The 12,802-nt window shown below is 48.9% G+C and overlaps 1 protein-coding gene across 6 annotated transcripts; it reads right to left on the bottom strand.

The window, feature by feature from the left end:
- Window positions 1-67: 67 nt before the first annotated feature.
- On the bottom strand, window positions 68-7,561 carry Tnk1 (tyrosine kinase non receptor 1). Of its 6 annotated transcripts, none has more exons than XM_076936498.1 (13): window positions 7,444-7,561; window positions 5,675-5,887; window positions 5,457-5,527; window positions 5,130-5,321; window positions 4,727-4,882; window positions 4,338-4,621; window positions 3,765-4,038; window positions 2,560-2,654; window positions 2,063-2,227; window positions 1,768-1,847; window positions 928-1,229; window positions 751-846; window positions 68-668 (listed from the first exon to the last, which is right to left on the bottom strand). In XM_076936498.1, the coding sequence occupies exons 2-13, from the start codon at window positions 5,835-5,837 to the stop codon at window positions 555-557; spliced, it is 1,992 nt and encodes a 663-aa protein (XP_076792613.1). In that variant the 5' UTR covers window positions 5,838-5,887; window positions 7,444-7,561; the 3' UTR covers window positions 68-554. The 6 variants fall into 6 exon arrangements, with proteins under 6 accessions (XP_076792613.1, XP_076792609.1, XP_076792610.1 ...); XM_076936494.1 differs by lacking the exon at window positions 7,444-7,561 and adding an exon at window positions 7,145-7,431; XM_076936495.1 differs by lacking the exon at window positions 7,444-7,561 and adding an exon at window positions 7,151-7,431.
- Between the last annotated feature and the right edge of the window lie 5,241 nt (window positions 7,562-12,802).

The following is a 12,802-nucleotide window of genomic DNA, read 5'->3' as shown; positions in this document are numbered from 1 at the left end:
GCCTGCTGGGCTAGAGTCGGCCAGCCTATAATCTATACTATTTGGATTAAAGGAAAAAAACAAGTCCTTGAGTCCAAAAAGTTAGTTTTCATCACCCATGGTGATTCTGGACCAAACCAAAGCAGTGTGGGCCACAGCCCCCAAGTCAAAATCTAAGATGGGTGCCCTTAGAGTCTAGGGAGGTAGCTGATGACAGTTCTGATGGTTGTTCTGTGATCCCGTATTGCTACTTGATCCTTGTCTGCACTGAGTAGAGGCTTTCTCCGAAGTTTTTTCTTTCAAGTCCTATTCAATTGGGAAGGTAGTAGGCAGAGTGGACTTGATCTGTCTTGGTCCCTCAGAGGTCAAGGAACAGGGCACGGAGGAAGCACTGACCGGTGCCTGGCCCCAGTTGCCCTTCACACTCTCAACACCTCCTCACAGCAGGTACATCCCCCTTAGTGTGCCTCTGTCAAGACCTCATGTTCTGAGGTCCTTAGTCCTTAGTCCCTTAAGACCAAGCCCTAAGTGGACCAGGTATTCCATGCTGGTAGCCATCCCCAAGGATGCAGAGTTCAGGACCGAGCTAGGATGTAGCGACTGGCTGCTGACAGGTCCCACTGGTGATGCTCCAGGATGCGACGACAGTCTGCTCTGGACCGGTTACTGAGGTGGAAGAGCTGGTCTACCTGTGTGAGCAGGAGGTAAGGCAGCTGACCACTAGTGGGTCAAGCAGGAAACTAGGGAACCTGCAGAAGGGGCTAGCTTTACCTTGAGGTTCCGGATAGCAGAAGCCACATCTCCCCCAGTGGTTCTAAGTGCCACTTGGCACTCCTGGTAGGTGACACCATGCACACTCAGCTCTACCTATGGGGGACAAATCTTTGTTTAGCCCTTGTCCCAAACTACAGGCCCTTTGAACATCAAGTCATCTCAGTGAGCCCTCACCTCTGCAATCTTCCTCTGCCACTCAGAGTCTGGCAAGGGGCCTCCAGTAGGGACAATGGCTTTGCTGGCTCCAGTGCGGTGATTATGTAAGGGTTCTCTTTTGGGCCGGGCTTTGTGGGGCTGGATAGGCTGAGAAGAGCTGCAGATAATAGGTGGGCGTGGAGGCAGGTCTGGTGGGCGTGGAGGTAGGTCTAGGAGTCCCTGGGGCATAGCTCTTGTATGTCGAAGTTCAGGAGGACTTGAACCACCTCCTGTGGGTCTAGGGCCCAGGGACAGAACTGACTCCAGACTCTTGGAAATGCCTTCAGAGTTGAGAAAGAAATGGCATAAGAGGAGGCCCACCTTCCTGCTCTCTTGTCTCTGTGCACTGAGCTGTGTGATTTTACAAGGATATTTAGGTAAGCTAGCTGGCCTTGTTCTTGAGTGTCTGTGTGTTAGGTGGGTCAGAAGGAAGGCATGCAAATGGAATCAAGACAGCTAGGGGCTCAAAGAACAGTATTTGAGGGCCAGAGCCAGGAGATGCTGTCCAGTGGGAAAACCAGGGATACCTCTAATCTTAAGATCTTAAGTGTGTCAGGAGGAGATAGCACATGACTTTAATCCCATCACTTGGAAGGCAGAGGCAGGCCGATCTTTGAGTTCAAGTACACCCTGGACTATAAGAATGAGTTTAGGACAGCCAGAGCTACACAGAGAAACCATGTCTCAAAAGGCCAAAACAAATAATCTGTCCAAAGATGGTATTTGGAGGAAGGAAATTATATATGCAAAGGTATGGATTCCGAGTTGGGAAGGGGAATTAGAAAGTGTTCCTGAGACCCTGGGTACCACCACACCTACCTCTCATCCTCTGCAAGGGCACCTTCCTTCTCTGGATCCGTGCTGGGGGTAGATCTTGTAACGTTGCCTTCTCCCTGTCCCTGTCAGAGAGTGGTCTAGTTCATTCTCCACTATTCACCCACATCATGGCCTCCTTCCAAAAAACCTGGGTCCCACACATGACCCACAGGGAGGGCTCCAGCTGGCGGCCAGTCTCACTCTTCCATCCTGTTCCCAAGTTTCCTTCCAAGGAAGTTATGCTATTTGGCCTTTCCCTCCAACCCAGCTCTGTCCCCCAACCCTCTCGTGGCCTCACCCATCTGTGCCCCCTCTGCATTTCTCTCCACGGGCAGGAGAACCTCTGTGGGCTGGATGAGTGACTGTTGAACCCCCCAAGTCTGCTAGTGTCACTGCAGAAGCTGGAAAGTTGCCCACTTTGAGAGTGCGACCATTCTGGCCCTTCCAGGTTGTGGTGTCCGGGCTGTGGGAAGAGGAGCTAGTGAAGGAAATGGGGTCAGGGAGAATGGCAGCTGCTCTCGGGCCACATTCAGCTCATCAAGCTGTGTGTCTTGTGGCCACATCTGCCTGGAGGAAGGGAAGCCTTTTTCTCTCCAACACAAAAAGGGCACTGTGGGCCAGGCCGGGCTCCAGCAGGGAGGGTGGGGATTGTGCTGGAGTGCAGGACGCAGTGGGAAAACGAAAAGACCCACAAGACCAACATTCAAGGAGCTGAAGAAAAACAAAGGGACCGGAAGTCAAGAAGGCTGGGAGGACACCTCCCCAAGGGATGCTTAGGGGACATAAGGTTGTCACCTGCCCTCAATGACAGTGATGGGGTCACCGGGCTCCATCCGCAAAGCACCTGGCTCTGTGACCTCCCTCACACAGCGCCCCTCAGAAAGCCAAGCCTGTGGAGACAGAAGAAAGGGTGACTGAGCTTTTGGTCTAGGTCATAAGGGCAATAAGAAAGGCTTTTCCTCTGTAGCAAATAAATACACACCATGTATGTCCTCGACATGTCTAGCCCTCCCTCCCCGTTGCAACCCAAAGTGGGGTGGGGTTGCTGACCTGAACTCCATGCCATGCTGGACATGGGATGCAAGAAACCACAAAGAGAATCTTGTCTCTGTTTAAGGGGCCAAGTGAGAAGCATCCTGCTCACTTTATTTTACACCAAGCTGAACAGGTCTGCCTCCCACACACCTCAGGGGCATTTCCACTCCTCCCCAGGCCCACTGCCTCAGCTCTGATCGGGAGCTCTTTCCCTTGCTCCTGCCTCCCAGCCACTGTCTGTATCATCCATCTTTCTGTTCTCAAACCTAGCTAGACTGAAACAACTACTCTGATCCATACCCTTCTACAGCTCCCAAGTGCCCTTGGAGTGAAGACCAAAGGGCTTTAACAGTAGATAGACTGATTTAGGGCCTGGCTCTGAAGTCACATGGATGGTGCTACTCTCAACACCTCCACTTACTGGGTGACTTTAGATAACTCACTGACCTATCAGCAGCTGAAGTGCCCCATCTGTTAAATAGAGATTAAGAGTAATTACCTCCTGGAGCTGTTAAACAAGGAAAGAATGAGTGACTGAGGATACCGGTAAGGTTCTTCATGGTCTATCACACTGGTCAAGTGTTCTAAACGCTCCTCTATGAAGTTCTGTTAGCATCTGCAGCCCTATTGCTTCCCCCTTACGCTCCCACGCAGAACCTCTTTTTATTTATTTATTTATTTATTTATTTAGTCAGGCACCGATGAAAACCCACTACTCTCTTTTCTGTGCCTCTTTTGCGGCCCAGAAGCAAACACTGCCTCTTCCAGCTACAACCTTGCAGCTCCTAGCTGCCACCCTGCACCCCGGGACTCTGCATTTCCTGCAGGAAATCATTGAACCTGGTTCTGAGCCAAATTCCAGATTCCAGCCCAGGCATCAAGGCATGTTTGTCTTATGTGGAACTCTGGGTGCGAGAATAAAGGGAAGAGAGGCCATGTGTATCTGGGGAGATGGGGATTCTCACCTCTTGAAGCAGTCCTTCCAGGTTAGAAAAGCTAGGTCGGTCTGCAGGGCGAGGGGCCCAGCAACGCAAGGCGAGGGAGTAGAGGGCCCTGGAACACAGAGGAGGCTTTGGCAGCCTGGCTCGGTCCTTCTCCAGCCGTTGTAGGATGAGATATGGTGGAACACCTGCCCAGGGTTCCTCACCTCCAGAAAACATTTCCCAGAGTGTCACACCAAACATCCACACGTCAGAGGCAGAGGAGAAGGCTCCCTGGCGTAGGCTCTCTGGAGCACACCTGAGAAAAATGGAAGTTAAAAGTGCCTAGGTCTGTGCCCAGCTCACCTTCCTTCCACCGTACACCCACTCTCTCGATCCCGCACCCCCTCCACTAGCCTCAAAAACCCTTTCTGTGCCTCTTGACCTGATGACACACCTCTGTCCTGTCTCTTGTAGAAGAGTAACAACCATTCCCTCCCACCAACACCCCAACTGCCCCGCCCCCTCTAAGTCCAAGCTGGCTGCCGCTCTCTAGCCCTGCTCAACCCTGACTTTCCAGCCCTGCCTCAAACCAGACCGTCAGAGTACCCCCCTCACCAAGCATAGGGGATGGGACGGGGCCCACCCATGACGTAGCGACCCCGGGCGCCGCCCAGTGGCCGCACTAGTCCAAAATCCGCCACTTTAATCGTTCGAGGTGAGGCCAGCAGTAGGTTGCGGGTGGCGAGATCCCGGTGCACTAACCCACAGGACCCTAAGTATGCCATGGCTCCTGCCAACTGACGCAGAAAAAGGCACAGTAGGGCCACAGGCAGTGGGGGCGTCGGTGCTGGGGCAGTCAGGCGCGCATGCAGGGAACCCAATGGTGCAAGTTCCATCACCTGCAGGAACAGAGAGCCCTGTAAGCCAAAGTCTGGCCCCACCGGTATTTCTTGCTGCACACCAACCCTGGGGCTATGAAGACAGCAGTGACCTTCTAGACTCACCATCTGTAGAGGCTGGCCCAGCACGAGGCCGTGCAGGCGCAGCACGTGCGGGTGCTCTAACTTCATCATGACAGATACTTCCCGCAGGAAGTCTCCTAGTTCTGTGCCCATCGGACCCTCAGGACCCACACGGAGGGACTTGACAGCCACTGGGATCTGGATGTGTTGGGTAGAGGGAAGCACTATTAAGGACCCAGAGTAACTGACCACGGCCAGAGCAGAGGGCATGAAGGATAAAGAGAGCTTAAAGTACCTTAGATTAAGTAAGCCCCTTGAGGGTGGAACTGGGAACGGGAGAGGGGAGTGCGATCGGAATGTAAAGGGAAGGAAGGAAGGGAGGGAGGGAGGGAGGGAGGGAGGGAGGGAGGGAGGGAGGAAAGAAGGGAGCCCCTTAGACACTCACACTTTGGCCACTGGGTAATGTCCATAGACCTCGATGTACAACTCCAAAGCAGCCTGAACCCAGTAGCTCCCCTCTGCACACAGCACCCTCTGGAATCAAACACTTGAGTCCCCCCTCTGGCTCATGGAGGCGGAGAAGACTGTCTGAGTGTGGGGGGATCTCCTTCTGTTCAGGAGCAAAGCCCCCAAGTATCTGAAACAGGAGTAGGGATTCAGGCATAGGGAACCGTGATTAACCCTGCCAGCCACTCCGGCCCTGGCCTATCATCCCTCAAAGACCACCCTCAGCAAGCCCTCAGTGATCGCTACCGCCACCAGCAGCACACACCTTGTACACCCAGTTCTTAGACTTGACCCCCGAGCGGTACCTCTTCAGGGCTTCGGTAAGTCTGCGCTGGGCTGGGGAAGACCAGAATTAGAGGGTGAGAGTAGAGTGGGGGTGGTGTGAGGACAGACAACCAGCAGTCAAGCCTGATGCATGGGGGAGCAGGGCCAACATGTGGTAGGCTGGGGAAGCTACAGGGCCATAAGGCAGGGGTTCCTTACCAGGCCTGCCCATGCCTATGTTGTCCAGGTCCTCAGGCCTTACAAAGTCAAAATGTTCTGGCCGAGTGACGTTGAGTTCCTCAAGGATGGGCCGGTAAAACTGAGCCAGCTGGACATCCCGGAGCAGCCGAAGGAGCCACAAGGAACTGGCTTCAGGGAGCATGTCTGGGTTAGACCTCCCAGGAAGATGGCAGTCTGCTTTAAAAGGATAGCCTAGGGCAGGCACCAAAGACAGAGACAGAATCTCAACTAACACCCTAAACACAGCAGAAACACCCAGGTATGCAAGGAGAGACAGAAATGAGGCAGTGAGGAACTCAGCTGGCCACATACATGTATTCCTCCGGTAGCCTACTCCCATCCCCAAGACTGAGAATCTACTCCCCCACACACTTGAGATTTCAGAATACTGCCTGCCCAGTCTACCAAGTCTAACTATGTTCTAACTTTAGAGCAGTGGTTTTCAACCTTCCTAATGCTGTGACCCTTTAATATTAGTTCTTCATGTTGTGGTAAACCCCCCCCACCATAAAACTATTTTCATTGCTACTTTATAGCTGTAATACTGTTAGTTAAGAATCATGATGTAAATATTTTTTTGGAGATAGCGGTTTGTCAAGGGGAGTCCCACCTAAAGGTTGAGAACTACTGCTTTAACACTATGGCTTCCTGCCCTTGAACTCCGGACACTCAAACACAGTGCCCATTTAGTTCCCAGCCACATGATTGCACACGTTCACTCGTATACAACAGAAACTTCTCTCCTCTTCATATACGAGACATTTTACCTACCGTATACAAACTAGAGATGCCCTGATATGCTAACACACCATACACCAGGAGCATAGGTACAGGAGGTATACTGCCTCCCACCGACTACCATGCCTCACGCTCCCCCCACCCCCAACACACACTGAGACCTACAGATAGGCTACAAAACATGCCCGAGACAATCAGATACATGTCGCCTCAAGTCCAGGATATTCCCATATGCTGCCATGAACTGCAGGCATACTGCAACACGCCCTCACACAGGTGTACTTGAGAGACAACACTTCTCTGCTTCCACGAATCAAAGATACCTAGATATAGCGCCACACATATCTGAAACACCGAGGATCGCATAAACAAAGACCCATGATGAGGACATACTACCCCAGCAATGCCCATGGTCATAGCTTCTTAAACACCAGAGACAGCAACATTGAAAATTAAATAGTTATCTGTGCTGGGCTGTTAAGCGAGGGCTAGGATGGGAACCAAACTTAGATACTGTTTGCAAAGCCACCTAGACTGCTAGGTGTGTGGTCCTTCCACACCCACCTGAGCTCAGTTCCAGGTACAGAGCCCAGGTGTTCTCCTGCGTCATTCAGCCTAAGTTGGCTACCAAACAGTCCCACCAGCCATTATTAAATAAGGCTGTAGGCCTCTGGGTTCGGGCTGCCTGCCCAAAGAGACTCTTTTACACACCGGTACCTCTGTAGTTAAACCACGAGGAAGTCCTAGATCGGAGGTCGGCGGTGGGAGGTAGAGGTGGGGGGCGCGGGGAGCTGGCCACCTCCGGCGGCCTGAGAACTGAGAGCAGAAAGTTCAAGCCCAGAGAGGCCTTACGTTGCACCATAGATAGGAAGGGAGGAGCAGGGAGAAGGCAACCAAGACGAAATCCTGAGAGGGAAGGGAAAGCTCCGGGAAAAGGGATCCAGCGACGCACCCCAAAGGGAACCCTCTGGTCCCAGCCCCGGGCACCCCTGCTAGGTGTGGACTCTCACCTGGCGAAGGCGGAAGAGGCAGCTGCGGGGGCCGTCCTACTGGCCCGCATTAAATCCTAAAAAGGGCGGGACCCCAGGCTGTGGAGGGCGGGTCCTGGAAGCTGGCCCTGAACAATCGAGGACCAATTCCCTGGTGGCACTTTGTGGCGGACGCCCAGGCTAAGCTCCTCCCACTCGTAGGACAGGTGAGCCTCTAGGCCTTGGTGAACCTTCCTTCTGCTTGCTTTCTTCACAGTCTTGGCAGTCTTCCCCACTCTCCCTAGATCTCTTCCTCCCGGCCCTGTCCCATATGCTGTTCTCCCCCAAATCCTTCATCGAAATAGTAGCACCTTGTAGTTAGTTCCTCTGCCCAGGACTGTAGGTTAATCAGGACATAGACACTGCCTTTAGGAGAAAAGCTCTAACGGGCATTTTGTGTCCCTGGAAGGGAAGCTAAAAGGCACAGGAAGCTCTGGGATGGAGCCAGGTACTGTTTCCGACGTCAACACTGGTCCTAGACAGTCAAGAAATGAGGCACTTCTTCTGTAAGTCAGCCCCCCAGTAGCCTATGTCTGTGTGCCCGAATGGATGTATGTCGGTGCTCACAGAGGCCAGAACACAGTGCTGGATCCCCTGAAACTGGAATTAAAAGTGGGTGTGAGCCACCAGACTGGGTGCTGGGAACTGAGTACTCTCTAAAAAGCATCAAGTGCCCTTAAGTGCCGAACCATCTCTCCAGCCCCACACCCACTTTTTTGAGGTTATGCAGCCCATTTTTGAACTTGCAGAGATCTGCCTGCTTTTGCCTCCCTAGTACTGGGACAAACGGTGTCAGTCACCACATTTGGCATACAGCTGGAATCCTGAAGAATGCTTCAAGGAGAGTCATTCTTTCTCCCTTTCATTCTAGGGTCCCAGAGAGGAAGCTTCAAGGCTCAAATATCTGATCTGCCTCCTCCTGTCCAAGAAAGCATGCGAGAACGTCACAACTGCCATCCCTTCACCTCTATATGTTGGGAAACACAGGGACATCCCAGCATTGATGGGGAAATCACCTCAATTCTACAAGTATGATTTCTTACGCTTCTCCTATCCACCAACTAGACACACTGTTAATTGCTACCTCTACATCTGTCACATTTGTCACATTGTAGGCTCTACAGGGTAGGAAGCCGGGGCCTGTCTTCATCATCTTACTGTTTAAAGTCCCAGAACAGTGTAGGCATGTAGTAGGTGCAATGTACATTAGTTGTAAAGCAATCTGTCAGTCCAGTCTGATTTGATCATTTCTGTGGATGATCGGTCATTATTCCCTGCTTTTAAAATAGCATTGGTATTTTTGTTGTTTTCTTGTTTAGTACTTAGATAACGATCCTTTTCTATTTGTTCTATGCTCTGCTATACTATACTTCTCTCTATGAACTCAGAATTTTTACCAGATTTGGAGAATTCTCGGTAGTATCTCTTCTTCTTCTTCCTCTTCCTCTTCCTCCTCCTCCTCCTCCTCCCCTCCTCCTCCTCCTCCTCCTTCTTCTTCCTCTTCATCTTCCTCTTCCTCTTCCTCTTCCTCCTCCTCCTCCTCCTCCTTCTTCTTCTTCTTCCTCTTCTTCTTTTGTTTTTGTTTTTGTTTTGTTTCTCGAGACAGGGTTTCTCTGTGTAGCCCTGGCTGTCCTGGAACTCACTCTGTAGACCAGGCTGTCCTCGAACTCAGAAATCTGCCTGCCTCTGCCTCCCAAGTGCTGGGATTAAAAGCAGGTAATATCTCTTCTTATTGCCTACTAAGTGCTATAATTACAAGTGTGTGTTGCCATGCCTAGTCCACATTTCTATAGACATAGGAGTATACTAAAGTGACCATATTGCAGGGATGATGACAAACTCCTGTAATCTCATCGTTCAGAGGTTGAGGCAGGGTTTAAGTTCAGCCTGGAGCTACATAGAAAGACCCTGTCTCAACAAACAAACAAACAAACAAAACTTATGGGCTGTAGCTCAATGGTAGCTCTTTCCTGAGGTCCAACTTATGTGCAGAACCTGGTAAAACATTTAAAGATTCAGGCCAATCAAAGTGTAATACCTGTGCACAACCATCACTGCAGACATGTGTATATTAATACACTGTAGCTGTCTTTGGACACTCCAGAAGAGGGCCTCGGATCCCATTACAGATGGTTGTGAGCTACCATGTGGTTGCTGGGAATTGAACTCATGACCTCTGGAAGAGCAGTCAGTGCTCTTAACCACTGAGCCATCTCTCCAGCCCTAAAAGACATTTTTAACCATAGATTTTTATTTTTAAATGTATGTGTATGAGAGGTTTGTCTTTATGTATGTGTAGGAACCCCACCTACTCAGGAGTTTGGGGCAGGATCCTAAGTTCAGGGTAGTTCAAGGTGAGCCTGAACAACATAGTGAGACCCTCTCAAAGAGAACAAGAAAAGCGTCGGAATGAGGCCCAGTGTAGAGGGCTTGCTTGGCTTGTGTGAAGCCCGAGGTTCAGTAATCACAGCACTGAAAAAAAAAAATTGGCAGCTCCAAAGCAGCTATTATTTTTATTTTTAAATGTTTTAAAACGATTTTACATGTATGGATGTTTTTCTTCCATATTTGTCTATACATCCCCACCCCCACATACATACCTGTGAAGTTACAAATGGTTGTGAGCCACCATGCCAGCACAGCAAATTGAACCCAAGTCCTATGCAAGAGCAACCAGTGCTCTTAACCACTGAGCCATATCTCCAGCCCATAAATAAATCTTTAAAAAGTATTTTAAGTTGCCAGAGAGATGACTTAGTAGTTATGAGCATGTGCTGCTTTTACAAAGGATGGGAGTTCAGTTCCCAGCACCCACATCAGGTGGCTGATAACCCACCTCAGCCCAGGGATCAGACGCCCTCTCCTGGTCTTCACTGGGCACTGCATGTGTACAAACCCACATGTATACGTATATACACATAATTTTAAAACTAATAATATTGGGCTTGAGAGATGGCTCAGCAGTTCAGAGCACTGGCTGTTCTTTGAGAGGACCCAGCTTCAGTTCTCAACAGCCATATGGTACCCCACAACTGTAGCTCCAGTCCCTCTCCTTTGGCTTCTAAGGGCACTGGACATCTGTGTGGTGGTGTGGTACACAAATGTGTACATAAAACACCTATATACATAAAAATAAATACACTTTAAAATAAATAAATACTTTTCCTGGAAAAAAAGAGGGGGCTGGGGCTGTAGTTTAGGTAGAGTGCTGCCTGGTATCTACTAGGTTCTGGGTTTGATCCCAGCCCTGCATAATCTGAATGTGGGGCTGTACTCCCAACTACAAACAACACAAGAAAGAGTGAAACAAAATCTATAAGCTATAGATCATTTTTGCCTGCTCATAGCTGTCTTATAAATAGAGTTGCAGGTCCAGCAAGCTGGATCAGCAGGTAAAGGCACTTGATGCCAAGTCCCATGATCTGGGTTCAATCCCCAGGACCCATAGAACAAGGAGAAAAACAACTTCTACAAGTTGTTCTCTGGTCTCTGTGCATACACAAATACATAAATAAGTGTTTAAAAATGAAATACTGTTGCACTGATATTATTATTTGCTTTTAGCTTATTTCAATTCATATAACTTTTTGCTGTTTTGTTTGGGGGGAGGGCAAGGGAATTGAACCTAGGTCCTTATGCACACTAGAAAGACACTCTACCACTGAGCCATACCACCAACCCTTAATTTCATATAATGCTTTTAGGAATTATCGATGAAACCCAGAATGGTGACCCACAATTGTAATCTAAATATTGATGAAGCTGGGACAGGAAGGTCATTTTAAATTTGAAGCCAGCCTGGGCTATTTAGTAAGATCCAGACCAGCCTAGGCTACAGAATGAGACCCTGTCATAAATAAAACAAAACAAAATGAATAACTCACAGTGTTGTTTATATTGACAGAAACACTTTATTGTGGGCTAAATGCAATTATACTGATACATTACATTTTTCTTTTAAGATTTTTTTTTATTTAATGTATGAGTATCTGCATGTATGCCTGCATGCCAGACAAGGGCCCAAGATCTCATTATAAATGGTTATGAGCTGCCATGTAGTTGCTGGGAATTGAACTCGGGACCTTTGAATGAGCAGCCAGAGCTCTTAACCACTGAGCCATCTCTCCATCCCATACCTTTCTTCTTATTATTCTTTTTTTTTTTTTTTTTTTTTTTTTTCCTTAAGACAAGGACTTACTGTCAAGATAGCTCAGTGGTTAGGAGCTGAGCTATCTCAGAGTGATTCAATTCTCAGCACCCACATTGATCTATAATTCAAGTCTCAGGGGATCCAACACTGTCTTCTGGCAGCAAGCATGCACTCATGCAAGCAAAACACTCTAGGCTGCCTGGGTGGCAATGGTGCAACACCTTTTATCCTAGCACTAGAGAGGCAGAGACAGGCGGATCTCTGAGTTCAAGGCTAGACATCTACAGGACAGCCAGGACTACACAGGGGAACCCTGTCTCTGAAAGTCAAGGTCTTACTATGTAGGTCAAGCTTGCCTGGAGATTCACTGTGTCACTCTAAGAGGACCCAATGCCTCTAGCCTCTGCAGACACCTGTACCCACAAGAACTAACCTCCTGTACACATATTTTAGATTCTGGATATGTAATGTTGCCTGCCCTGGAACTCATTGTGTGGACCAGACTGACTGGGAACTCCAGAGACAAACCTGCTTTTGCCTCCTGAGTGTGGGAATTAAAGGTCTGCACTAACACCCCAGGCTACATATAATTTAGAGGAAGAAAAACTTAAAACTTAAAAGAGTAATTATGCTGTGTGAATGAAGACAGACAGAAGAGAATGTACTTTATGAATCTGTTTGTATAAAGTCTTAGGAAATCCAAGAAGAAGAGAAATAAGGATGCGATTGTGGAGAAACTAGGAGACATGCAGGGATGACAGTTGTTTTCATTATCTTGATTGCACCGAAGGCTTCTTGGGTACATACCCATCCAAACTTGCCAAATTACCTACTTTAAATATCACCAGTTTCTTGAATGCCAACTACACATTAATAAAGGTGTTATTTTAAAACTCCAACAAATAAGAGCAAACCAAACACCTTTTGTCAGGTATTAGATTTAAAAGGTAATATATTAATTGAATGTGATGGTCCACTCTTTTGGTCCCAGCACTTATGAGGCTGATGCAGAAGGATTCAAGTTGGAGCCAATAGTGACCACATAGTTAGCCTGATCTACAGAGAAAAACACAGCCTGTGTCTCAAAACACCATCGGTGTTTGGTGTCTACCAAAAGCGACCTAATGGTTTGGAGATGTTGCTCAATGGTAGAACACTTTCCTAACATGTGCAAAGCCCTAAGATTAATTG

The sequence above is a fragment of the Arvicanthis niloticus genome, chromosome 6 (genome assembly GCF_011762505.2).
Source record: "Arvicanthis niloticus isolate mArvNil1 chromosome 6, mArvNil1.pat.X, whole genome shotgun sequence".
Classification (NCBI taxonomy): domain Eukaryota; kingdom Metazoa; phylum Chordata; class Mammalia; order Rodentia; family Muridae; genus Arvicanthis; species Arvicanthis niloticus.
Note: the sequence above shows the minus strand (reverse complement) of the source record. Positions and strands in the feature narration are given on the sequence as shown.

What these genes read in the sequence shown, in the direction of transcription:
- Tnk1 (XM_076936494.1), bottom strand. Translation starts at nt 7,295, where the DNA reads ATGGTGCAACGTAAGGCCTCTCTGGGCTTGAACTTTCTGCTCTCAGTT. An exon ending in CATAGGCATGGGCAGGCCTG is followed by an intron (nt 5,528 to 5,674) that starts GTAAGGAACCCC and finishes GGTCTTCCCCAG; the next exon opens with CCCAGCGCAGACTTACCGAA. An exon ending in TGGGCCAGCCTCTACAGATG is followed by an intron (nt 4,622 to 4,726) that starts GTGAGTCTAGAA and finishes CTGTTCCTGCAG; the next exon opens with GTGATGGAACTTGCACCATT.